Source organism: Pisolithus orientalis (genome assembly GCF_024613125.1).
Source record: "Pisolithus orientalis strain OTSU chromosome Unknown F5J12scaffold_36, whole genome shotgun sequence".
In the NCBI taxonomy this organism is placed as follows: domain Eukaryota; kingdom Fungi; phylum Basidiomycota; class Agaricomycetes; order Boletales; family Pisolithaceae; genus Pisolithus; species Pisolithus orientalis.
Genome location: NW_026260817.1, coordinates 201,704 through 226,695, shown reverse-complemented (window position 1 = coordinate 226,695; position 24,992 = coordinate 201,704). Strand labels below are relative to the sequence as shown.

General features: G+C 51.3%; 9 protein-coding genes across 9 annotated transcripts; 4 read left to right on the top strand and 5 right to left on the bottom strand.

Annotated features, from left to right (window-relative positions):
• The first annotated feature begins 80 nt into the window (after nucleotides 1-80).
• F5J12DRAFT_853206 (uncharacterized protein) lies at nucleotides 81-1,642 on the top strand. Its single transcript, XM_051746597.1, has 6 exons — nucleotides 81-243; nucleotides 318-598; nucleotides 654-784; nucleotides 842-976; nucleotides 1,031-1,195; nucleotides 1,249-1,642. The coding sequence occupies exons 2-6, from the start codon at nucleotides 325-327 to the stop codon at nucleotides 1,525-1,527; spliced, it is 984 nt and encodes a 327-aa protein (XP_051596696.1). The 5' UTR covers nucleotides 81-243; nucleotides 318-324; the 3' UTR covers nucleotides 1,528-1,642.
• Nucleotides 1,643-1,664: 22 nt separating this feature from the next.
• F5J12DRAFT_896111 (RuvB-like helicase 1) lies at nucleotides 1,665-3,414 on the top strand (the record flags this gene model as incomplete). The annotated part of the gene is made up of 7 exons (XM_051747911.1): nucleotides 1,665-1,847; nucleotides 1,906-2,125; nucleotides 2,185-2,426; nucleotides 2,474-2,779; nucleotides 2,838-2,998; nucleotides 3,049-3,189; nucleotides 3,249-3,414. The coding sequence occupies 7 exons, from the start codon at nucleotides 1,665-1,667 to the stop codon at nucleotides 3,412-3,414; spliced, it is 1,419 nt and encodes a 472-aa protein (XP_051596695.1).
• A 1,387-nt stretch (nucleotides 3,415-4,801) lies between these two features.
• F5J12DRAFT_352021 (uncharacterized protein) lies at nucleotides 4,802-6,162 on the top strand. The gene is made up of 6 exons (XM_051739006.1): nucleotides 4,802-4,876; nucleotides 4,951-5,039; nucleotides 5,117-5,436; nucleotides 5,561-5,642; nucleotides 5,725-5,845; nucleotides 5,909-6,162. Exons 2-6 carry the CDS (start codon nucleotides 4,980-4,982, stop codon nucleotides 5,959-5,961), a joined length of 636 nt encoding a protein of 211 aa, XP_051596694.1. The 5' UTR covers nucleotides 4,802-4,876; nucleotides 4,951-4,979; the 3' UTR covers nucleotides 5,962-6,162.
• Nucleotides 6,163-6,443: 281 nt separating this feature from the next.
• On the bottom strand, nucleotides 6,444-7,697 carry F5J12DRAFT_725592 (HAD-like domain-containing protein; the record flags this gene model as incomplete). Its single annotated transcript, XM_051741650.1, has 4 exons — nucleotides 6,444-6,637; nucleotides 6,785-6,895; nucleotides 6,950-7,353; nucleotides 7,402-7,697. 4 exons carry the CDS (start codon nucleotides 7,695-7,697, stop codon nucleotides 6,444-6,446), a joined length of 1,005 nt encoding a protein of 334 aa, XP_051596693.1.
• A 73-nt stretch (nucleotides 7,698-7,770) lies between these two features.
• On the bottom strand, nucleotides 7,771-9,080 carry F5J12DRAFT_351983 (Chloroperoxidase). The gene is made up of 2 exons (XM_051739005.1): nucleotides 8,625-9,080; nucleotides 7,771-8,558 (listed from the first exon to the last, which is right to left on the bottom strand). Exons 1-2 carry the CDS (start codon nucleotides 8,798-8,800, stop codon nucleotides 7,892-7,894), a joined length of 843 nt encoding a protein of 280 aa, XP_051596692.1. The 5' UTR covers nucleotides 8,801-9,080; the 3' UTR covers nucleotides 7,771-7,891.
• Nucleotides 9,081-10,937: 1,857 nt separating this feature from the next.
• F5J12DRAFT_853155 (uncharacterized protein) lies at nucleotides 10,938-15,699 on the top strand. The gene is made up of 8 exons (XM_051746596.1): nucleotides 10,938-11,412; nucleotides 11,597-12,010; nucleotides 12,058-12,246; nucleotides 12,315-12,435; nucleotides 12,501-13,790; nucleotides 13,881-14,470; nucleotides 14,535-15,100; nucleotides 15,153-15,699. The coding sequence occupies exons 1-8, from the start codon at nucleotides 11,096-11,098 to the stop codon at nucleotides 15,326-15,328; spliced, it is 3,663 nt and encodes a 1,220-aa protein (XP_051596691.1). The 5' UTR covers nucleotides 10,938-11,095; the 3' UTR covers nucleotides 15,329-15,699.
• A 1,030-nt stretch (nucleotides 15,700-16,729) lies between these two features.
• F5J12DRAFT_351826 (uncharacterized protein) lies at nucleotides 16,730-18,960 on the bottom strand. The gene is made up of 4 exons (XM_051739004.1): nucleotides 18,832-18,960; nucleotides 18,703-18,770; nucleotides 17,894-18,632; nucleotides 16,730-17,739 (listed from the first exon to the last, which is right to left on the bottom strand). Exons 1-4 carry the CDS (start codon nucleotides 18,878-18,880, stop codon nucleotides 17,063-17,065), a joined length of 1,533 nt encoding a protein of 510 aa, XP_051596690.1. The 5' UTR covers nucleotides 18,881-18,960; the 3' UTR covers nucleotides 16,730-17,062.
• A 472-nt stretch (nucleotides 18,961-19,432) lies between these two features.
• Nucleotides 19,433-19,902, bottom strand: F5J12DRAFT_853149 (uncharacterized protein). The gene has a single exon (XM_051746595.1). The coding sequence runs from the start codon at nucleotides 19,743-19,745 to the stop codon at nucleotides 19,518-19,520; it is 228 nt and encodes a 75-aa protein (XP_051596689.1). The 5' UTR covers nucleotides 19,746-19,902; the 3' UTR covers nucleotides 19,433-19,517.
• A 3,012-nt stretch (nucleotides 19,903-22,914) lies between these two features.
• On the bottom strand, nucleotides 22,915-24,632 carry F5J12DRAFT_853135 (nucleoside phosphorylase domain-containing protein). Its single transcript, XM_051746594.1, has 6 exons — nucleotides 24,565-24,632; nucleotides 24,453-24,510; nucleotides 24,340-24,409; nucleotides 24,266-24,287; nucleotides 23,670-24,205; nucleotides 22,915-23,611 (listed from the first exon to the last, which is right to left on the bottom strand). Exons 2-6 carry the CDS (start codon nucleotides 24,502-24,504, stop codon nucleotides 23,314-23,316), a joined length of 978 nt encoding a protein of 325 aa, XP_051596688.1. The 5' UTR covers nucleotides 24,505-24,510; nucleotides 24,565-24,632; the 3' UTR covers nucleotides 22,915-23,313.
• Between the last annotated feature and the right edge of the window lie 360 nt (nucleotides 24,633-24,992).

Genomic DNA, 24,992 nt, shown 5'->3' with positions numbered 1-24,992 from the left:
AGCGAGACTGCGCCCTTGCGTGTGTAAATATGGTCCCGAGGACACTTGCAATTATATTGCTGTCAACTGCAAAAAAGGCAGCAACAATTTACGATAATCTGACGTTTACATCAGACCTCGAGGAAGAGCGGACAGCTGTTAGCGTATACTTTCATTCTATTCTACGGGCGATAATCTTGGGTTACTCTTAGGGGACAGCTCGCGTGGGGACTCACTCGCACGGCCCCTGAGCCCGCCCCGGAGGTGAATTCTCGTTGAGGTCGTCAACCAGCAATGATTAATGACTACCATCCCCGGTGTGAAATGATTGGCACAAGGTATTCCATGCCTAGCCCGCTCCCTCCCAATCCCTTTCCGCCAAACGCCTTCCATGTTGCCTACCAACGATGCCTCGCCCTCGAGGCTGCGGCACCACATCTTCAAGCTCTCCCCGACTCCCCTCCTCCAATTGTGTGCGTTCGTCTTCTCGGGCACTTGTTGCGCTTGGCCCCCGCTGGTAATCCCCAAGGACAGGTTGAACGCGAAATCACGTTAGCGACGGACGATGCAAATCTTATGAAGTTAGCCAAGCATTTTGTGAGTAATTTCATCAAGGCTTGTGAGTCTCAGCGTTTTTGCCTTGTGGAATCACTTACAGCATGGTCCTTTCACAGTTAGGGGTAGCCGCGGATCAACGCCCGCACAGTCTGGGCGCCCTTCACCCCCGTCATTGGAAGGTGCTCGTGAAAATACCATGGTTATAATGCAAGAGGGCGGCATAGATTATGGCACGGCTTGGACGACTGTAGGTTCCCATGCAAATTCTCCAGACCATTTCATCTGGATGTGATGTCTCGAAAAGGCAATGTGTCGTGGCGACAACCGCTGCATGCTCACTGGAGAGAGCGACTTTCGAGGCGGTGGCTGGCGGCACATAGAAGCTGCGCACATTATCCCACAGGCAACTAATAGAAATATCGGAGAAGAAGGCAACAAGGTGGGTTTTTGCGACGTCTTCCTTCTGCCGACTCAAGAATAACCTGTATAGCAGTTCCATTCTGCGGGTGTCCGGACGGTCTTGTCGATGCTCGCCGAGATCGACCTTCCTGAGCTCCTGTCGGACGGACTGATCCATCGACTCGAGAACATCATGACGCTGCAGCACGATTGTCACGCCGCTTTCGATGATCTCATACTGTGGCTTAAACCTGTGGAGGTTCGTTCACCGGATCTTGTTCCTCGTCCGCTTTTCCTAATATCTGTCTACAGGGTATACAGGACACATATAGTGTACACGAAGCTTTTCAAGGACTGAAGACGGTCAAAGGCATTCCCGATAAGGTGACTTTCTCCACGACAACTGCATACCCTCTTCCCCACCCCGCTCTTCTTGCGCTTCACGCGCTTTGCTGTGAGGTGGCTTGGATGTCTGGAGCGGCAGAGTACCTCATGGATATAGAGAGAAGGATGGATGAGACAAGAGTCCTAGCAAACGATGGCTCGACTGCTGACGTCTTGATGAAAGCGTTGGCACTTGTTGAAACTTAATGACCTGTTTTGTCGTCTACTTGGTGACTTTGGAAGTAAGTATGTAGCGTAACGCGCCAAGTTTGTTTGGCAGCGGCCTCGGAAACAAACAACCACCGGCTCACGTAATCCATCTCCTTCAAGATTTACTGTCGAAAATGAAAACTACGACAACACCGTCGACCGTTGCACACAATGCTATGCCACCGCCATCAGCCGTTTCAAGCGCGCGTTCATCTCGCGTTGCACCCCATTCACATATCAAGGGTCTTGGACTGACCCCAGAAGGGCTTGCGTTGTCCGATGGTGGTGGTTTTATCGGACAGATGAACGCACGGGAGGTGAGCAGGACGCCATGGGTCTGACATTCGCTATACATAATAGCACGAGTTATCCTAGGCGTGTGGTGTCGTCGTCGAACTCATCAAGTCACGCAAATTCTCTGGACGTGCCTTACTCCTCGCTGGTGCACCTGGGACGGGAAAGACTGCGCTTGCGTTAGCCGTGTCCCACGAACTTGGAGTCAAGGTACCATTTTGTCCGATGGTCGGGTCAGAGGTGTACAGTGCAGAAGTGAAGAAGACAGAAGTCCTTGCGGAGGCTTTCAGACGAGCAATAGGTGAGCAATCATTCATCCACTGCCATTTTCGATGAAGTTTCACACCCGTATTTTCACAGGTCTGAGGATTAAAGAGACAAAAGAGGTTTATGAAGGCGAAGTCACAGAGCTGACTCCGGCCGAAGCTGAAAACCCTCTCAGCGGATATGGAAAAACCGTGTCACACGTCATAGTTGGTCTGAAAACGGTCAAGGGAACGAAGCAACTTCGGCTTGATCCTACTATCTATGAAGCGATGCTCAAAGAGAAGATCGTTGTGGGCGACGTTATCTACATAGAAGCCAATACAGGTGCTGTCAAGGTGCGTTCTCCCGGATCAGATCCGAATTCGTATCTGAGGCCGTGCAGCGTGTTGGCCGATCAGACGCATATGCATCATCCTACGACCTTGAATCGGAGACATATGTCCCACTACCGAAGGGCGACGTGCATAAGCGGAAAGAATTAGTCCAGGATGTCACGCTGGGTGACCTCGATGCGGCTAACGCAAGACCGCAGGGCGGTCAGGATATCATGAGTGTTATGGGTAGCCTCATGAAAAGCGGTCGCACGGAGGTCACGGAAAAACTGCGGAAAGAGGTGAACAAAGTTGTGAAAGGTTACGTTGACCAAGGCGTTGCAGAGGTGATACCAGGTGTCGTGTTCGTCGACGAGGTGTGCAGTACAATTTGTTGGACTTTTGTTGTGGGAAGCTTGACGTCGTGCTGGATAGGTGCACATGTTGGATATCGAGTGCTTTACGTATCTAAATGCGCTTCTCGAGTCGCCCATGGCACCGACAGTCATACTTGCTACCAACAGGGGCAACGCTGTTGTCCGTGGAACAACCGATGTTATCTCGCCACATGGTATACCTGTGGATTTGCTCGATCGGTCCGTTCCTCTTAACTTTTCAACAAGAACAGGTCTCACCCGCATGATAGGTGTTTGATCGTCAAGACTGATACATACAATCGGGAGCAGATTGCCAAAGTAGTCCAACTGCGCGCCAACGTTGAGGGACTCAAGCTCGGCCCAGGTGTGCTGGATCGGTTAGCAGAAGAAGGGGAGAGAGGGTCAATGCGGTGAGTCACAAGGAATTCCCTCACTGAGATGACATTGAGCGCTATCTGCGATTCGCCAGATATGCCCTCCAGTTACTCACCCCTGCATCCATTCTCGCTGGCCTTTCCGGAAGAAACCAAATCGAGGTGGAAGATATTGGGGAGATGAACGAGTTGTTCCTCGATGCAAAAACATCTGCTAGGAATATAGGCTCAGAGGGCGGATTTGATGGCAGTAGGATGTAGTGTGCTATGGTATGTGTCCGTCTACTTTTGTTTCGTTTGCAAACTTTTTTTTTCCACTCAAGATGTGTGTAGATCCGTCGCTGCACTGATAATTTGAGACAATATGTTGACCCCCTGACCCGCCACATGTCCGAGATATCTGCGATTGTTAGCGTGTGCTCTGCTGCTACCGATTCTGCCGCATGGCCATACCAAAGTGCCTTAAATGTACCGATCTAACTGCTACTCCAGTCTTTTTTTTCCACGGGTGGCCCCTTGCACATACATGGTTGCACAAGGTTCCCTGTATTGGTATCACGAACGCTACAGGTGGTGAGTCCATCTAATCTCTTCCCAACCTCGGCCAGCTCCACTTCTGCCTTGATTACGCTCCACGTTCACCAGAATGATAAGCGCATTTTCAATGATAGGTCCATCATAGTTGGGCGGACCAATGCCCATGACCTCGATGAAATGATATTTGTCCGAGTCGGCCAAAGTTGGGGATATATTCGCACACCTGCCAGTCAGACACTTCTACTAACAGGTCGCCTTCTATTCTTCACATTATCCTTCCATTTTGTCGCTAGTGCATGATCTCGGGTCTCCTAGACGGAACTGTTGGCTCCAACAGGCTCCACCATGGCCCATGCTTATCATATCCGATGACAGATCGAAACGTCGAACTATCAGTTGTCAGGTACCAGTATGAGTACAACGTTGGGATCCAGCGCTCTCAGTCTCAGTCACGTCCAAGGTCCAACAACTTAACACCCTACGCTCGCCCGAGGTCTGAGCGTAGCGGCCACGCCGCACAGCACTACCCCATAACCATGAGTCATATTCGTGTATCAGCATGATCAGCAATTGTCGTCATCGACGACTTGCTACTCGTTGTCGCTTGACACCCCCCACGTTTACCTACTATGGGATTGGCCATAATAAGAAGGCGCCTCGTTCGGCTTTTACCGCTGCTGTCTCGTCGAACTTCAGGGAGGTTGCATCCCCACAAAACTATTTTGATCTGTGACCTTCTCCATAGATCAACGTGCAGCACACGCTCCACCATAGGCAAACATGTGCGGTACCACCTCACTATCCTGAATCAGAGCATGGAACTCCGACCTTACCTCCTGTGTTATACTGACAAAGTGGGCCCTTGTAGAACACTCCGGAATCTAAGGGCTGTTATGATTTGTGATTTGACAGTGGCGTTGACACTAAGCACGACGCACAGGCCGGGTTTGGCATACTGAAGCTGTGAGTTCAGCGCACTCAACAATAAGCCCGCCGCGATCCGCATTTTCTCATTCAACTCTCGATTGCTTCACGTTCACATTTCACATGGAACCTTGCACAACATGATGCGAACGCACTGCGAAAATGAGCAACAGGAGGGCAATAAGACACCATCGACTTCTTGGGACCGCTTTGTTCCATCACTTCACACCCGCTTCCGTTTGCAACTCCGCGACCCAAATTGGTGAGCTCCTCGTCTTTGCTTGCTTCTTTTCACCATGGCGAAATCTGACGGGGACTTCTGTGCACTTTTGCCAGGGAGGAAGGAGAACCTTACAAGTCCCTAAATGTCTAAGCACCAATACTCATGCCATATAAAAGGGTCATTCCTTTCGCATACCAGGACCGTCAGTGTGATCAGTATTCCCGCTTTGTCTCGAATCCTAAACCCACTGCCGTCATGTCGAACTCGAGGAACACACAGATGATGCCTTTCACCTTCGAAGACCGCACTGGCGACCTCCACCGTTCTGATTTCGATGATATATATGATCGCATGTTCTTCCGCATCACACCCTACCCTCATGTTACATCAGGAAACAAGAACACACTAGCCGTCTACGTGATGGGCTGCCGTTCCACGCGCCGCAAAGACACTCGCCACCTCGACCGCCATCCTTCCGTCGTTCTTGAATTCGGCGAAACACGTCCTGGACTAGGGACTATCTACTTCACCCAATCGCCATCGTCAAGTATTCCGATACCTATGCACACTTATCTGAGGAAAACCACGTTCTTTGGAGGGTGAGTCCTATATATGACGCTGTTCAGAAGCAACATCCCGTCGCACGTGTGCGTGTGAACGGTTTGGAATGCAAAAGCGCTCATGAGGATGAGGGTGTTGATGATGGACTTCCTTTTTCACCAGATCACTTTCGAGAAAATTTAGAGCTTCCGACGGGCGTGAATATAAGTGGCAGCATAAGTCTATCGATGGACATGAGTGGACGGTGGGTTCCTAATATTTCATACGCCTGTTTCCTGGTCCCATTTCTGCTTACAGACACTGACATATGACCCCTGGTTCTCCAGTGCTTGTCGGCAGAAGGGTACATGGTAGCACATTACGACCTTCGGCCACCAAGCATTGCCGTATATGGTGTCTCAGGGAACACTCTCACTATCCATGAGGCCTATTCAAACCTCTGTGTCGGTGAGCTGTCACAGTTCCTTGATGTGCTCTCAGGTCTCATCTGATGTGGCGTGGCTGTTGAAGATATACTAGCTAGTTTGACGATTATGCGATATATCGCCGAGCATGGGCTGTAGCTATTTTCTTCTTCGCTTCCACCTGGTGCCAGGGATTCGTTCTCCATTCATATTCGTCCTGCGCCGAAAAAAGACTGGCACTGGGGGCCAGAAAACATGGATGGATCATCGATGCAGTACGCTTGCCATGCGGGTGGTGATGGGATATAGGCCGTGTTTGAATACCTATGTATACTCTTCAAATTCCCTTGCTCGGGGGAGCAGAGCCTCGTACCTATTCGATCGGGAAACGCCTTGTTCCTATTGCTGTGCAGAAAAATTGTTTAGTACGTTACTCCACTGCATCTCCACGCCCAGAAGCTCCGAATATAACCGGACGGAACGTGTCAATCTCGTGTCAAATGAACTGTCCAATTTGTCGACGGCAAACAAGTCATGTTCCCCCGATAAGCTTGCAAAGTGGGTCCATCGAGACTAATTGAAAGGCGCCAATATTCGCAAATACAGACTCTCAACGTGTATCTCTATTTCCGTCCTAGCCACTACTCCAAAGGACTCCCTCGGCCGACAGCCCCAACCTCAGTCTCGTCCCTGGAGCAGTTGAAAAACGTGGATTGGAGAAAACGATCCTGATCGAGGAACCGATCGACGAAGTCTGCGAAGGACTCGCATACTTCATCTGGGGGATATGCCCCCTCGCGTGATTCATCGCCTGCACGATACTTTCCCGTCTTGACTGTACAATGAAAGCCGACAGGCATGCAGGCAAAACAAGTGGAGTATGTGGACATTATTTGGCACACACGAGCACGCGTGGAAAGAATGGAAGGGATGAATAGGCAAATGAAGGGCGATATGAATGATGGGTGGACGGAGCACTCACCTAGGACCCTCCACAACCCAAGCTCGATGGCACCCTCGCCTAAGTCCGCAGAAACATCGTCCCCTATCACAGCGATCCTCCCACCACCACCATCACCAATGTTACCTCCCTCTCCACCGTCAGTCATTGCAGCGTCCTTGGTCATCTCTGCGGCCGTGCCGTCACGAAAACTTTTGATGACAGTCTCGAAAAACAATTTTGTCGGTTTACCTACGACCAGTGCGCGGGTGCCTGAGGCTTCTTCGAGAGCAGCCACGAATGGGCCTGGCCCAAGAGACAGTGCGCGATCGAAGGCCTGAATGTAACGTGCTTTGTGTAGTGCGATGAGTGGCGGTTTAGACGTAGGCGACGACAGCGACGCCTCGAGAAGCTGTTTGTCATTTTGATGCTCTCTGACGAGAATGCGAAATGCGGTGTTGAGATGCTCGTAGTCGAACACTGAGGGTGCCAGCCCAACGACGACAGCGTCATATGGCTCTATAGTGTCATCTTGTGAATGATGGTTTGTCATTCCGGAATCGATACCCAGACATTCTGCGCGTGCGGATTGCGAGAGTAGCGTGTAAGGCCTGTCACGATACATTTGTCAATACTCTAATGGTCCGTCACTGGCAGACAGGTATGCTGGCCTCCGCACGCCGGTGTCCCTCAAAACCCCCTTGAGAGCGCCGATGCTTGTCCACACCTCACCTGGGAGGACGTGCATCGATAATTCCGCCAAGCGCCGACATATCTCCTGCGTGGACTCCTTGCTTGTGTTGCTGCAGAATCGGAAGGGGACGCGTGCGGCACGGAGACGGGCAAGTGCACGGGCGGCGCCGGGCGTCGGCGCCGATCCAATGAGCAACGTGCCGGAGATGTCGATTAGGAGAGCGGAGAGCGTCGGCTGGACGCCGTTGAGTGAAGCAGACATCGACTCTGTCACTGCTATCTGCGCGGTGTAGATAGGGAGCTAGGGGGTTATGTGCTTAGTCATCACCCTGGTTCGTCACTTTGGTTGCTACTTAATAATCAAAACAGATTGTAACTAACATATACGTAATAGGGTAGCAGAATACATATCAAGTTATAACGATAGATGCGAGAGCGAATTAAATAAATATCCTATCACTCGGAACTCGGTGCAACCTGGGGTTCGTGTGCTGCCGACATCACGAACGCTGCTGCTGTCGCGTCCTCCTCTTCTAGGACGTTCACCAGCTTCCCATTCTTGATGTCATTCATCCTGTTCCTGATGACCGTGGCCATCTTGTAAGCGTGGTACAAGCCCTGGGTATGGTCTGGTTTCCATCCATCTGGCAGACGTTCATACTTCACCCATGTTTTCAACACCTCAAAATCCAGCCCTTCCTTGTCCGCGTTTGGACCCCCCAACACCCCAATTGCGATCGCCATCTCTCCACGTGCGATTTCGGCATGGGTGAAATCTAGAATATCATTCATCTCCCTTTTAGCCCGAATGTTCGCGACATCCTCCAGTGTGATTCGGCCGGGTTTGTAATGTCCCCCTTGACGCACCACTGCCTTCAATAGACTGCAATCTGGACACCGCGGTGCATATTCCTCCCCGTCACGCGCGTTCCGATGGAACAAAGACGCATTGTGTTCAATCAGGTTATGTCGTGCCAGGTCTGCGAGCGAAATTTGACGGAATTGGCCCAGCATCAACACGGCGCCGATGGAGAGTATTGCAGCGAGGGCGGTTGAGAGGCCGTAACCTTCTCTAAGAGCGCGTATGAGGCCGAAGATGGTGATATTTTTACCATCGCGCGGCCTATCGACAACGTCAGTACGTCCTTCCACCCGTGACGAGATATAGATATACAGATACGGCACTCACAGATACCCGTGATTCGCGAGGGTGTTTAACGCCGGACAGGGGGACCTTGCATCCCCCTTATGATGGGGGCAGTAAGCATGGGTGTCCCCTACGACTGGACAAAACCGGCCTGAGTGCTCGTGGTGAGCCGTGACGGTATCCGAGCTGCTAATCGAACCCTGGCAGTGATGAGACATAGTATCGATGACGGGGTAATAGTGAGTGGGATGTAAGGGGGGATGTGAGATGCGTTCGTGTTTCGAGAGAACGCTTTATATCCGCCTGATGAGCGCAAGGATATCCAGTGTCTTCCGTACCTGAAACTGAAGTGGATCATGGTATCCAGTTAAGATAAAAATATGTTCACGGGATTCCTCAGGTTCCTCTTGGCCCGTGTATGACAAAGCGTCATAAGTCTGATCAAAATAACGTACAGGTAGGAACACAGCAATAATGATAAAATGACAAGGTGATCGATGATCTTTGTCTTGCCCTGCACATACCATGCATATGTGCTTGCACAGCTCAAATACTGCCGGTCGCGAACCCCCAGCGACTGAAACACGCACGGCAACTTGACTAGCAGAGTCCTTGTGTCTCTGCATTGTATCGGGTCTTTGTCCCGATATATATTAATGTTAGACCAGATAAATCTCTACCCAGTGAAGACGTGAACGAACACGGATCCATGAAGGCACCTAAAGACACAAGTTCGCCAAGGGAACAAACGAGCGCCGATGTCATTCCCAGGGCTGCCGGACCCCATTCCACTCCGGTGATACGTCAAAGGTATCGCAATAAGTGAATTAGCTGTCCTCATCCAATTTTAAATGGAGTCCAAATCGACCACTTGATAGCCACAGCATATCAGCTCAGCACTCCATGGGAGCGTCACAGCGTATGTATCGAGTCGTTATATTTCTGCATCAGTTCGATGCGAAGAGGGCTATAGGACGTTGATTGGTCCCTGGCGGGCGAGTGCATCCTCAGGTCGCCATTTGGTTCCGCGGAGCTAAAATATTTATTTAATTGCCCTCTATCTTGATCTCGCTGGCACAAGTTCTGGCAGGAAGCATGAAGATTCGGCATCGTATTTCACACGTGAGAAGGCCCGTCGGGCCGTCGGTGAATTCTGAGGAGCGCGACTCGGACTATTCTACGATCCGTGCGTACATATGGAACTCTCACAGATCTGAACCATGCCAACTCACAGTACTATGGTGTACATCCTGCAAGCACGGACTTATGCCTATAGTAGCACTCATGTCGTATTATTTTAGACACCTGGTATAAAGCATGGCGTAGAAAGTAGTCCGCATGATACCAGTAATAGGTTAGGTTTAGGGTTGAATGCACGCCTTCTCATCATTATTGGCTGTACACACCAACATGTCACAAGCCCAGCTGCGGCATTTCAAGCTCAAGCTCCAAAGCTTCACGGCTAGTATGTGTGTTTGTCACAGAGGCACTGCTGCATGTTCTCAGCAACTCATGCTTGCTTTTATTAGTCCAAGGACCAAGCCAGAATCTCAGGGTGTGACTGGATGTGTTGTAAGTGGGTTGAAAAATTGAAAAATGAGGCCGGTATGCACAACCGGAATGCCGAACGGGTTGGAGTGCTCAGGGGTTCCATAAAGAATCGACACAGGAACAGGTACTGTTACAGCGAGTAGTCATCTGTTACAGTAAAGGCACAGGTCCGAGTGGCTACCACACTTGCTCCAAGCATCCCGACAATGGCTCCCCCTTACTTTGTGTTTGCGCGTGCAGGTGGCATATCTCGGGCGACGAGGTGCGGACATGATTCTGACTGGCGCAATTGGAATGTTCCATCACCTAGCCTCCCGTCAATGAACTAGTGAGGTCTTGAGATCCTGTCTCAGCTCGCTGAGTAGACCAGTACATGGTCCGGTCTCACGTACAGTAGTGAGCTCCCACTTTGATGCTGCAGCGTGCGACAGGCTGTGGTCACCTGCTGTGGTCAGACGTAGCAGCTATGAGCGTAGGTATCCATATCCATGGATCGGGCTCACTGTCTGAGCAAAGATACCATGTTGGTAGTATCTTGCTGTGCAAGGCTTGGCGACGTGAGTGACGGCGCTCGAGTACTGGTCTGGTGCCAGCCATACCGCTGAGGCAAAGCTGTCATTCTGATGATCACTGAACTACGAGTCAAGTACTCCCACGAACGAATGGAAGCTGAGCTGATTGACCGGCAGAATATCGATTATCAATGGCAATGAGTTTCGCAGCCTTCACGCTGATGGGGTGTTAACCCTAACCCCAGAACGACCTAATGCGGCACCGTGCGTTATCGTAGTATGACTCGCTCGCCGACGAGTGGTTGAATGACGCTGCTGGTCTCCTGTTCTGTCTGCAGCCACTGACTCGCATCATTTTGGGTAGACTTGTATTTATTTACAAGGTCTCACTCTCAGGGCTTTTCTTTCTTATTTCTGTGCGACCGAACTTATCCTTATCGACTGTCTTTGATGCCATCAAGGAGGAACCGCCATGTACAACGTCAGTCCATGCCAGACCACGACCATATTGCCTATACACCTACCACTCCTCTCATACAACTCGATAATTCTCCCTTGTCTGCTTCGGATCTTCATCTAGAAAGCCATCCTCACTCTGATCAGCCCCTCCCTCCTGGTGAGGCAGCCAAAGTGCTAGACGACGATGAGCACCTCGTCAAACATGAGGGTGACTCACTTTCACCTGCGCCACTCGTAGTTGTCCTCCCATCATCTTCCCAACCGGGAGCTTCGGCTCAGGGTCATACGAGGTCTCCTGTCCTTGCTCGGTGAGTCGATCACATCCTGTGTGCAACGCGGGCGCAACGTGCTCGCCAAGTGGTCCTTTGTTTGGTCCATTCTACTCGTCCTTGCAACTGGTGCGCTGCAACACTGTAGCGTACACCAGTCCGCTTCACGTGCACGACCTCCATCTAGTCTCGCCTTCGTTCCTGCTAACGTTCTCCACCCCAGTGAACCTACGATGTTAGAAACCTTCTCCCGCGCGGTCCGCAACTACGTCCCATCTTCCATCTCTATCCCCACTGCCGCCCCTTCCCCACCTCGCGTCTCGAGGCCCGTTTCGTTCGGTAGCTTTGACGCTCTCCCTGGATTCTCCGCCGCTCCGTCTGGAGAACGCCACATTCAAATCCCCCCTCATAGACGACGCCCTAGTGGCACTTCCGGGGTACAGCATTCTTCTGGGTTGACAAGGATCTATAGTGGCGACTTCATCGAATCTGACACACTATTCGGATCCGAGGAGGATGAGGATATTGTAGCACTTTCCAAACCGACATCACCTTCTACAGCGTACCCTACTGTCGGCGAAGGCGACCCCGTACTATGGTCTCGTTGGGATACGTTGATACAAGAGGGCACCCCTCGGCAAGACCGCCCCAACTTATTATTTTTCCTCGCTAACTTTGGTCCAGATGCATCCTGTTCCTCGGGTATCACTGCGGATGTCAGATATGGGACTGTACAGATCTAGGATCCGTCTCGGAAATACTGAACTTGACAGATTCGTCCTGGGGACGCATCTCATTCGCTGGCGTGCTGGCTTCTCCTTCTGGGATTGACGACGTCCATTTCAAAGGCCTGCGTCCTCTCATTGGCGTCATGTGCGTTCGTCTTTCTCCTATGGACCGCCGCGCATTTCGTTATCTGACGGGGTGATGGTGGTGGATAGATGCCACGTTAAAGCGAAATCCTTTATGGTTATTTATTCGTTACGATCCCACCAAATTGTGAAGCGCCTTCCCTTTCGCAATGTCTCATCCTTCGATTCTGGAACTCATTTCACTGTCATCGTAAGCCCTCCGCTACTTTCCTCTCCCACTCGCTGACGCGCCGACGTGCAACGTTCTTGTTCCAGAGCACAATAAATCCAATCAATTTACATGTTCTATCTTCAGCGTCATACACCATTTTACATACTATTCCTTCTTCTTCCTTGGTTTATAATCGCTTGAAGTCGATGACGTCAGTTGCAGTACAAAACCAACAGAATACCAACAACCAATTACGAACTGTATCATTATCAAACATAGACCCTCCTAGTCATCACCGGCAAACAGACGAGCCTATAAGGACGGAGACAAGAGAGGAAGAAGCGGAAGCGAGCGATCCTGTCCCAGTTTATGCTCTCTCCCATCGTCTTCTCGCGTTCGCCTCTCAGCCTCCTCGACCAGACGCACCTCATAGACACGGACACGGTACACCATCTCATCCACGTACTCACGATCGCTCTTCTTCATTCCCATCTTCCTCGTCGACATTACCATTCGGAATATCGCAAATTTCGCAGGCGGATTTCGGAAATACGGCTTTTAAAGTGGGAGGCACGGTGTTAAGTGGAATGAAGTCCCTTGGCGGTATGGCATTGAGTGCTGCAACTGAGTATGCGAGGTCTCGAGTTGGGTCTCGCGGTGCCACGGGCGAGACTAGACCGGACCAACCTCTTCTCCCTTCGTCTGTCGCGGGCGGGGTTGGTAGTTTGTTCTTTTCCCGTAGCGCTCCCGCCGGAGGGCACGAACATCCGGGCCAGGCCCATGAAGGTCCCCATCGTGTAGAAGAAGGTTTCTCTCAGGATTCCACCCCATCTCACGGCCAAAGCGCCGACAAATGGTGGACACCCAAACGTGATCAACCATCCCACATCAAAGTCCTTGACCTCTCTCCGCTCCTCAACCGTACCCAATCCGCACTGCCGGATACCGTCGCTGAGTTCGTCGTTGCGAAACGACAGGGGATAAGACATTTGGCATTTACCCGAGATGGGAATTCGGTGGCGGTAACTCCAATAGATGGGCAGGTCATAAGAATGTTTCAGTTGAGGCCAGTGCCGAAGTTGGGGAGGCGTGATAGTAATAGAGCCACCGCGGATGCGACGGGAACGAGAACACAAGAAGACACAGGTGGTGGAGGATGTCCCACTGATCTATCATCCTGGACAGCTGGAGACGGCGCGCCATGGCACATATACAACCTCCGTCGTGGTCATACACCCGGCATCATTGAAGGGATCGACATATCTCCGGACGGAAGATGGGTCGCAGTCGGAAGTGGGAAACGCACCGTGCACGTTTTTCCGATTAACCCATATGGAGGACGGCCTGATCACAGGAGCCATGTCGACGCAAGGATTTGGAATGTGGATAAACCCGTAAGTTGTAAACCCCCCTGTCGCAGTCTTGTTACTGGTGTGCATTTGGTGTGTCGCGAGCTGAATTCATGTTCATTTTTTTCGGCACAGCAGCCGTTGTCGACAGAGTTACTCCCAATTGCGCGTTTGCGATTTCCAAGACCAAACCCTGCGCCTGGATCCATCCCACACGGGTCCCTTTCTTTCATATTCCTCTCCGGAGACATCCATTTGCCTGGAAATTTACTTCCTCCTCCACCTCCCTTAGCAGTAGCATCTTCGCCGAGTACCTCCTCGGCACGTTCTGATTTAGGACATCTTCCCTCTGCATTGCGGTCTCGCAATTATAAGGATATCCTGGTGTTCGATCCACCTTCCGGCATTCTGTCGCTGAGACGTATCACTATGGAAGAGCGACCGAAAGAGCCGGGCATCTCGAGTCCGATCACGAATTTTACCACGAGCATTTCGTTTCCTGGAACAGGCTCTACTGGTTGGCTAGGTAATTCCCCCCCAACCCAGTCTTCCAAAGAGGGAAGAAAGACGTCAGGGCTGACGCAGCAGCTCCTTGATGCCTCTATGGAACTCACGGGTAAGGAGCGTACAGTTGCAACTTGGCAATTGAGGAGACGTCAGGATTGGGGTGAGGTGAAGCAATTGACGAGTGAGATGAGTGAGCGGAAGAGGGTTGAAGTCTCCGAGTGAGATCGTGTTCCTTTCCTTAGATTGAGAGAATCGCTGATGTTCGATGGGTTTCTGCTGTAGTTCTCTTGCTCATGCAGAGCTATCCACGTTTTCCCGGCACTCGGAGTGCGTTCCTCGTTCAGTGTATCTCTCACATCAATTCTTGTTCTATACACTTGGGGAGGATTATCATGCGCTTATCCGACGACTCCACTTCGGTGTTAAAGGGGACAAAGTAGTTGTGCGTCGCGAGGTGGAACCGAATTACGTTGGGGGTGGCACAGCTTCGAACATGGGTAAAGGTACTATCAGAGGTGCCAATGAACTGTTCGTCGCGGGTACGCATGGTGGATTGGACCATCGTGCTGCGTCTTCATTTGACGAGCCTCTCGCCAACGCAATTGCGTCAGGACTTGATGGGCCATCTGGCGTACCGAGTATCCCAATGTTTCCGAACGGCACGGCAGGTCGTCTGCGATCCTTTGGTGCAACAGCATTACCGATCAAGTCGCTCAAGGAGGGTGTTGGCGAAGGCTTAGACCGGTTACGCCGGGAGATGCATCGGGTCCGCTCTCCGAAAGAACATGATGGGAGAAGGCATCTTGGAGTGGATCTCGAGGGTGCATCCGAAGGATCAGGCATATCGGGTTTTACTGGGGTATCCCTTCCCTACTCCGTCAACGCATGATGGTGGTATAGGTAGGGCTGTGGATGGCGATTTGGATGAGGGTGGGTTCGGAAGTGATGGTGATGGGAGGGGTTGGGATTGGGCAGAAGAAGACAAACGCGCCGTCGATGAAGCAGAGCAGTTCGATGATGTCCTTGGATTCATGGACGAGGACCAGACACCAGTGGTCCGGACAGCCCAGTGGTAGTCGCTGCTTCATGGGGTGTTTACGTTTTGGATGAATGAATGGGTACACGGTGCGCAGGTGCGCGGGCAGATCTCGTTGGTATAACCGCTTGTGCATGGATGTTCCTTGGTGCGATGGGATGAATGGGATGGACTCTTATCTGTGGATTTGTCCTGGGATTTTTAGTGACCTGGATTCACCCACCATCACAAGCTTCGTCCGTTATCGATGCTATCACACACCGTGCTCAGGAGTCCGCGGATTTCGACAAAGCCTACCGCCCAGCGCCGAATGTAACAGTGTACTGTTATAACTTTGTACATACTTACATACTGGAATCCGTTGCGTGCGAAGCTGACTTTGCGGGACGTGCATGTCGGTGCGAATATAGGAGTATGTATATACGTGGAATGGCAACCTCCATCCGGTTGGCCATACATACCGACCCTGCCAAGTACTCAAAATTGATGCAAGATCCACCCATCTCGCAGCGCCGCGACTACTGGAGGGCTGAGGATTTTGATCGTAGATGGCGGTCAGTGTGCCGCTATGAACGGACAGACCCTTCTACATATGTCAACACCATTGGCATGATCCTCGGGAGGCCCTGGTTCTCCACAGCTTCTGAAGCTCATGTACGTCTCACTGCAGCCCATGAGAAACTCACATCACGCCAAGAGTCGCCGACCAAACACGGGGAAAGGAGCAGACCTTGGCACTTGCTCCCCTGTCGCCAAGTGCGGGAATCCTACCAGTGGCGCTGCCGTGGCGTCATGGCTTACCGGCCTCAAGGAGTCGTTCCAAGCATCCTTACTCCTGCTGCAGCTGATCAGGCTGGTTCCAATTTTCCGGGAATACGAAGAAGGCTTCTTCCCTGCAGGCAGCCGACCACGCTTCGATCTGCTTCAACACGAGGCGTTTGATCCACGGAGAGTCGGAGACTAGCACCACGCCCAAGGAGAGCTCTCTGACGGTCAATAATAACGACAAGCGGCAGCTGTCCTCTTTGCGCTTGTAGTATGGTGGTAGGCTTTAGTGCCGGAGGGCTTTGTGGATACGGTAGTAGGTTGATGGGTCTTTGTCCATCTGATTTGAACACGGCGGCTCCGCGGCAGGTAGAAAACACGGATATCCCCCTTGGGAAATGGCACTTGCAATGAAGCACTTTCCATATCCACCAGCTTGGCTGTCTGACGTCTAATGACGGGGACTGCGAACGATTCATAGTCACTTATTGAAAAAGCACCCATACTACCCATCAAACCACCGCCAACACGGGGCTGTCGCTGGCCACCATCACCTGGTATGTGGTACGTGGTTTCAACATTGCGTCGGGGACGGTTGCATGCATGCGTCATAAGAGCTGTGCAGGATTGTCGCCTGCTGACAGCATTGCGGATCGCATACACAAGCTAATGAATGAATGAAAAGTATACCTGTGCACGCACACTCGATCAATGGATATAGATATAGGTATGTATGCATGGTGTGTATGTAGAACTACATAGTGTTTAGATTAAGTAATTTAAATGAGTACGTATACAGTAGTACATGGGCGTAGCCTGCTGGACGCGAAACAAGATATGGGAGTAGCAGACATACAATTCTAGTCATGAGAACATGCGTTGTGTTCGTGAAGAGAATGGATGATGTCCTTAACCAGAAGGGAAAAGATGATGGAGAATCCGCTGTGTCATTTGTGGGGTCAACGCGTCATTGACGGCGTAATGACTGCGCTGCTGTCGGTTAAGATGATCATCCTCCACGCACGCGCGTGTCTGTTGGGATGGCCCAACGGCCAACACTCTGCGTGAAGGCAGGCCTCAAGACGGTAGATACCCGCGTGTCTGTACACGACAACGCATACGCTGGCAATGATGGCTTGTAAATGAATTCTGACTGCGAGCCAGGACTTTCATGGAGGGCATGTGCCGAAGAGTGAGGGGGGGATTTGGCGTGTGCGGCGGAAGGGTGGGACGAGGGACCATGTGCGGCCCTAGTGGATACAGGAGTAACCTCCGAGGAGACCGGTCGTTCCCAGTTTGGAATGCCAGGCACAGCAAAGCGAGCCTCTCCAGCAATACTATGACGCCTGCGACTGTGTCCACTCATAACAACATCACCATCACCATCCGTGACAGGCGGTGAGCCCTCCTCATCCGAGTCGCTTTCCTCATCGTCTTCCTCTGACTCACTCAAGCTCGAGTTCGTTGCTGGCGGAGACATCAAAGAAGGATGTGTACCCGACCCACCTTGTAGTGTCCGAGGCTGACCTGTTTGGTATACCGCGGTGTGGGAATAAGCATCAAATGGTATATCACCGCCATCGGTTAAGCCTCCCGCCCCGCTCCTCGAATGGTTTCGCCAATGACGACGCATATTCGAGTTAACGTTAAATTCCCTGCCACAGCCGGGAAAGGGACACCGATATGCTGTCGAAGTGCCATCAGCCCTGATTGGCGATTCGGAGATGATCATAAAAATCAAAAGCAGAGGGTCATATATCGCTGGATGTGAACAGGGTAGGCCTCATAAGAGAGCAGCGGAAAGCCCAAGAGGTGTGAAAAAAGTCTAGGAAGTACGCACGTTTGGCACCCGTGTGGGTATTGACATGAATTTTCATGCTACTGGGACGATTGAAGCGCTTCCCACAGTGAGGACATTGATGTTTTTTCCCTCGGCCTTCTCCTGAGAGAGGTGCTGTCATGATTTCAGAAGACCGAAGGTATGATCTACGCCCGTCATGACTCATGATCGTGGAAGCGGAACTAGGGGGGTCTGAGACAGAAAAGGACAACACGGAGGAAGAGTGGTGAGGACGTATGTGGAGGAGAAGGTCTGGATCTCGGGGACTGGTTGGACTGGGTGGATTTCTTGTGCTTCTTATGATAGGTTGCATGGGTAGCTTGTGGCGATGGGAGGGACGCTGATCCATGGGTGCCATTGCCACACGGAAAGCAGGTGCAGATCCATTGGTGACGCCTGCACCTGTCTGTGCCGTAGGAGAATTACCTGTTACGCCGCGATGACGAAGTGTGGTGCTGGATGCAACGTGCTCTAGGGATGCCGTAACGGGATCTGCGCGCAGCACGTTGAATGAATAACTCGGAGGACACTTGGGTGGATTCATGTGGCGTGGAGACGGATGTGAGTGTGGCTCGAGGAGTTGCGATGGACGGGCGGCAACTTCATTCGGGCTGATGGATGGGGATGAAGAGTGTACTTGGGGATGTTGGAACGAGATGGCGGCGTTAGGATGGCGGGCGTCTGGTGAATTTGCGGGTCGCCCACTTGTTGGAGAGATAGGATGAGTAGCCAGAAGGTCCTGTGCGGGCAGATGCCAAGCAGAGATCAGGGTCTGAAAGAGGCGCCAAAATAAGAGAAACGGTACGCACGGAAGAGTTGGCGGAAGATGCCCGGAGGTTTGAAGGTGGATGCAATGGATTAGAAGGGATGGACATTTCTAATGGAAAATAGATTTGCCCCTGTTCGGCGATGCGGACGATCGCTCTACAAGGACGCACCTGGGAATATGTCCCGTATGCTGGGAAGAGGCACGACAGGACGAGCCATGTGGGAGCGATTTAGCAGTGAGGAGGGGAGAGGAGAAGCAGAGGGATGGGATAGGATGGGGTGGGGGTGTTGTGAGGGGGATGGTGGCTGCTTTTTATATATACCCAAGTAAGAATTGCTTGAAATGGATGGGATCGCACGGCAGCTTGGTTAGTATTGAGATCCCGCTCGTCCTTCCAGGAATGGAACTGGGCTGTCCAAATTACACCCGTTGGGACTGATGTCCGCCCGCCAGAGCAAATCCTTGCGCATCACGTCAGCAGAACACGTTGTCCACCTCGGTTCGCTCCATAAGGCCCCGCAACCAGGCCTTGGATGTCAGTCTGCCGGCAGGTTCAGGGCTACATAGCGGATAAACGTCTTAGCTTGCATGTGCTGTACGCGACCCCTCCCCGGATTGGCTGACCCCCCTCTCGGCAGCAGATTGCTTGCTGTCCTGCCGAGTATTCCCCTGACCTGAAAATCATTCTCGTTCAGAAGTGCCTATCCCCGATTTGGACCCGGCGGCCGCTCAACCTTGCGTAATAAGATATATCTCGACCACGCACCGCAGTCATTCTTTCCTTTTCCGGAATGGCGTTGATCCCCTTGCCTTTTAGGTTTGTGACTCCCCCTTTTCCCTCCTTTTCTTTTCTTGTCACGAGTTCTTACATATCCGCCGATCTTCTCGTCCCCTCCGATTAGGCAGATCGTATCCGTATTTGGGTACAAGGTATCTGTTCCTTTTCGTCTCTACCCTTTCACGACTCTTTCTCCTATGCCCGGGCGGATGAGTAGTCAGGAAACAGGAGATCGGTCCAGCGGCCCTCGCGCCTGGTGCCACTGCCACGACCAGTAATAGATCCATCCACCGCAGGTCCATCATAAGTCGACAATGAACTGGTTGCCGTCGTACCGGAGACCCGTCCTCCCATCGGTGGCTGACCTTGCCGCTTTTTTTACGTTCTTTCTTACATTGCTTTGGGCTTCCTCCCGAGGCGTTATGCTTTACGCTCCATCTACTGCCTCCGTGGATATAAACGCTGTCGCCATCAGTTAGGAATCCATTCACTCCTTCTTGGCTACTGCTCGGTACGAACCAAATTCCCCCCTGCCATATCCATATCCCTCATGGCACTTTGAATGCCTTCTTTGACTAGATCATCCCTAGTTGACGATAGACCCATCTTCACGACACACAAACCCGTCCAATCAACAGTCATGGATACGTTGCCTGTTCTTGATGACACAGCACTTGCAAGATCATGCTCCGTCCTGTCGTTACTCATGGGGGCATCCCCATCATTTATATGTTGATCTGAGAACTGGGACTCCGCAGCTCATCCTCCACAGCAAATCTACATGCCTATCAAAGTCTCAAAGTGAGCTTCTCACCACTCTGCATATCTATCTATCAAAGTCAACTCACTCCAATGCCACCCGCAGTCGCTGTCGAAGCCTGCAACGAGTCTAGCGCGTCGGAACAGGCCGTGCATACTTTCATTCGGTTTTCCCCGTGATACTGCACGCCTGCGTACGACCGTGTTGTTCTCTTAACCACTTTCCGCAATGCACAAAATATACTCTGAAACGTGGTTAGAGTTTATGATGAACACTCACATTTCACTGAAGTCACTTCCGAAGAACCCCCACCTATTTGAGTGCAAAGCCGACTAGGCGCTCTCTGCCGCATGCCGGGCGAAGATCGCCCAGGTTGCCGCATTTTGAACAAATACACCGGACCTACATTACGTGCGTATCCCGATATGGACAGCTCTCCATTACCACCAGCACAGGTTCGTGCGTCTATCTAGTCCTGATTACTTTAGATACCGCAAATAACGCTTCTCTAGCTTGTGAAATAATTGTTCTATTCATGCCAGCCGCGTGTTATCTCCTACCTCTCACGCATCCCACGCCCACGCCCAAAGCGGCCTAGGAAGCCATGCCTCGCGGTACGATGCGTCAAGCATGGTATGCGAAATGTCGATATCACAGAAATGCAGGATGCGATCGACAGTTCCACCACCGGTGGTACCGCTAGTCCGCTCCCTGATGTGCCATCGCGATCTGCGGAGCCGACGGCACCTCCGACGACGCCGACGGTTGGTGTACGACACCCATGATGGAGGTTGATAAGCCGGACTCAAGGTAGCGTAACTGTACCACATCTCAGGAAACAGCAACCACGATTCAAGCAACCCGGGGAAATGCTGTCAGATTCATTTTGGCCACTAATCAGCGACTCGATGGAACGCGGATTCGCTTACTTAGGACGTCTGCGATGCGCGAACACCAAACATCAACTTGCCCGTGATTTCCAAACCCGAGGTCGAATTTCCGAGCTAGCAAGTTGTTGGCAACAGCTGATTGTACTTGGACATTGGACAGCCCTGGACAGCCCTGACTCACACAATCTGCCCATTTTCGATTCCTCGAACGGCGGGGACCATTTTTGCCATTTGATCATCATCTGCCCTTCGTCGTGTATAGATCGCAGTATGTAGCATTCCAGTGCAAGTCTTCCACATAGGACTTTCCCTAATTGCCTTGCCAACGCTGTTAAATGTCAGCGGATTTATGAAATGCCATCACAACTGTGGTTCCACGAGCGCGGATGGCTATGAGTCGATGAGTAAGGCGGCGGTCATATACCGGACGAGAGGATCGAAGGTCAGGAGCGCCCAAGAGTCAACGCTTCTTTACGTGACGTTGCCAGGTCGGACGAGGAGAATGAAAGAAATAGTGCGTAGGCACGTAAGGTACTGTGGCTATCGCAGATAGTGGTAAGCCGATGGGGCTCCAGTACAACCCCGGATCCGAGCAAGCTGGAGTCTGGATTATCTGTGCACCGGCGCATCCGACAAATCACGATCGTCGGAAAACTCATCAAAACAGCCGAATATGGCAGCGATAAGTACTCGTAAGACCCTATTGGTAATATACTTAGGCCCACATGATTATTCCTGTTTCTTGAGCATGTGCTTGCACTGCCAGATCGAGCGCTCGCCTGTTGATACTATCATTCATTTCTTGTATTTAGGACGGCGGAGATCGCTGTAGCTAATAGGCGCGTTCGCAGGATTTGAGGACTGCATGTGGCCTCGAGCGCCTATCTGATCCCAAAGTGACAGCAATGATTAATGAAACCTCAAGGAGGGAGAGATGAGAGCATAGCATCGATGTAAAAATGGAATGCGAGGTGTACTAAGTAACAGACCCGCAGCCCAGCACATGGAAACGAGGAATATCATTTGGAACAAAAGCACACCGACCGGCTGCACGAAAGGATCCCGATCGGCAACTTCGTTTAGACCGCACTGGGACTGAATGGGATTAACACATCACAATGCAGAGTTCCTGAACTTAGGATTTCCCCGCCTCGTTCCGCTCACGACGGATTCCAGTTTAAATGCCTGAGCAATCAGGTGTGGTCGGAAACTTCTGTCTTCCGTGGGGATGAAACATCAGCAGAACTGACCCGCATGCAAATTAGTGGAAACCTCCGTGAGTGTTTGCCTCGCGGTAATCCTGATGGCATGCTACATTTTACAAGCAGACCTGTGATAAGAGAGTCCTTTGAACGCTTGGTCTCGATCTCTGTCGGCCAATTATGAGGACGGCGATATTCAATGGGGTATCAGGATCAGCCGGTGATGGCCATCAAGCGTTCAATCACTACATAGAATTCCTACGTAGAGGACGTCACTCCCGATGGTTGCTCCGCCTTCGAAGTCGTTACTACATCTTTGCAGTGCGAGGAGGGGTGATGGGATGGGGTTCAAGCGTACTAGTATGCGTTATGTAATTCCAAGCTCCGGTCAAACCTTCTCAACCTTTCATGCACTTCAGATTACCCCCCTGCTCATTCCAAACGAGGGTTTGGTGGGACTCCGTATCAGCTTTTTTCTCCTAATGATATACACCGACAAGTTGCTACGTGCGGTCAGGACCGGCCCCGAATAATACCAGGATCGAACTTTTCTTATACAGTTGAAAAGGTTATAATGCATATATCATAGCACATAATGCACAACGTTTTGAGGGAAAATTTGATCAGGTATCATTTCCCAACAGATAAATTGCATACTGATAGTGCAAAATTCTCATAATGCACTGGATTTTGGCGGTCCCAATCGTATGTATTACGACCTTTTCTACTGTATTTGTATTGCAGTTCTTGACTGTCCGCCCTTCCGTGAAATTGAGACGCAGAATTGACCAAGATTGGTACCGTCAAACACGCCAGAACTTTATCCACAAAAGTGCTCCGTAGAGACCGCGACCGTGGCTTGTTTTTCCGGGAACTTCGCAAGTCGGTGAGCCCGTGACTTTGGAACAGTGAAAACCGTTGTTTCAACATACCGGCATTTCCTACGCCTCTCGTTAGGCGATCCAGAATATGCATAATAATTACACGACTATTTTTTCACAATATACAACGCCCGCAGTCCTTAATTCGCCAATTCGTTGGATCGAAAGTACTCTGGAAGGATGAACGCCAGCTTCTTGGTATCCTCCTCACTCTCTTCGGTGTGCGTCGGCATTATAGAATACTTCATGCTCCCCGTCTCTTCGCTGAGTATATCACCCTGTAGTGCTGCTACGTGTAAATCTTCTAGGATGGAGGCTGCAACAAATTTTGCTGTATCAGCGTTCGCCCGGAGGGTCTGGACGACCTGCGTAGCCGTCACTACCTCCGAATGTGGACGCCAGGAATCGTAGTCGGTGGCAGTAGCGATCAGAGCGTAGCTTTGTGAGACGAACGAGTCAGGTTCATAAGCTCAGTATTTGTGACCTCAGCCCTTACCTGATCTCCGCCTCGCGTGCCAGCTTTGCTTCTGGAAGGACACTCATGTTGATCAAGTCCCCTCCCCAACTTCTGTACATCATACTCTCGGCGCGAGTGGAGAACTGAGGGCCTTCCATGCAAATAATACATTTATCCTTGTGCAGAACGACGCCATTCCCATGCGCTTTCAGTGCCTTTCCCACTTCGACTTCGAGCCAACGAACAAGCTTCAAGCTGAAGGGTTCGCCAAACGTCGCATGTGCCACAACGGCAGTTCCTTCAAAGAAACTAGCAGGACGGATACCTTTGGTCCTGTCGATTATTTGAGTGGGAATCGCAAAATGTCCTGGTACAATCTCTTCCCGGAGTGATCCGACAGAGCTAAATGCAAGGATAGCCCGGACGCCCAGGGATTTCAGCGCAGCAATGTTAGCGCGGGATGGGACTACAGAAGGGGAGATATTGTGATGCCTTCCATGACGAGCTACGAAGGCAACTTTAGTGCCAGATTTCAGGGAGCAGATGGCAATCGGCGAGGAGGGATATCCCCATGGCTATGTGGAACGTCGTTGGGCGCAGCGCTTGAGGAAATCGATCGGTGATGAAACACTTACCGTCTCTGGGTTCACTGTCTCGCTACATGTGATGAGTACGGGGCATGCGTGATGGGCAAAAACATCGCGCTCACATAAGAGTAAGGTTATCCAAATGATACAGACCGGTCCCGCCGATGACAGCCGATGAGCACTGAATCGAGTCTTCAGACTTCAGTACTCAGTGCTCCCTAAAATGTAGACATACCGTCCTTGGAGGTCATGTTGCTGGTGTAAGTACTGTACAGTTTGACTTGCATTCCGATCTGTCTGATAAGATTTGAAAATGCCAGTGGCTGTGTCACGGAAAGCTTCCGAACCAACTTATCGATGCGTGTCGTTGTCACCCAACACCCTCAGCGATCAGACCAACTCATTTGGGCTTACTAGCGGGTCTTGAATAGCAGAGTGAAACCTAGCCGCTCAACTGGTACTCGAACGATTATCATTGCCACACACCCATTTGGAAACCGCTTGGCAGGTCTCCGAGTCTCTCGGGACCACCAATCAGATCTTCAGAGCCCACCGGCACCATTCGGTGCGAACGTAACTTGAATCACTGTTTCCCGGATTATAGTTAGTGACAAAAGGTTATATAAATGACGAATAGGCACGCAGGAGTTGACAAGCTGTGGGATTTGTGCCTGTGCCATGCTGGTGCGCTCTAACTTTGTGCAGGTACTGAGCGTATTAGGTTCACCCCACAAACAGAGGATGATTCAAAAAGTTACGCTGACGTCCCCTGCAT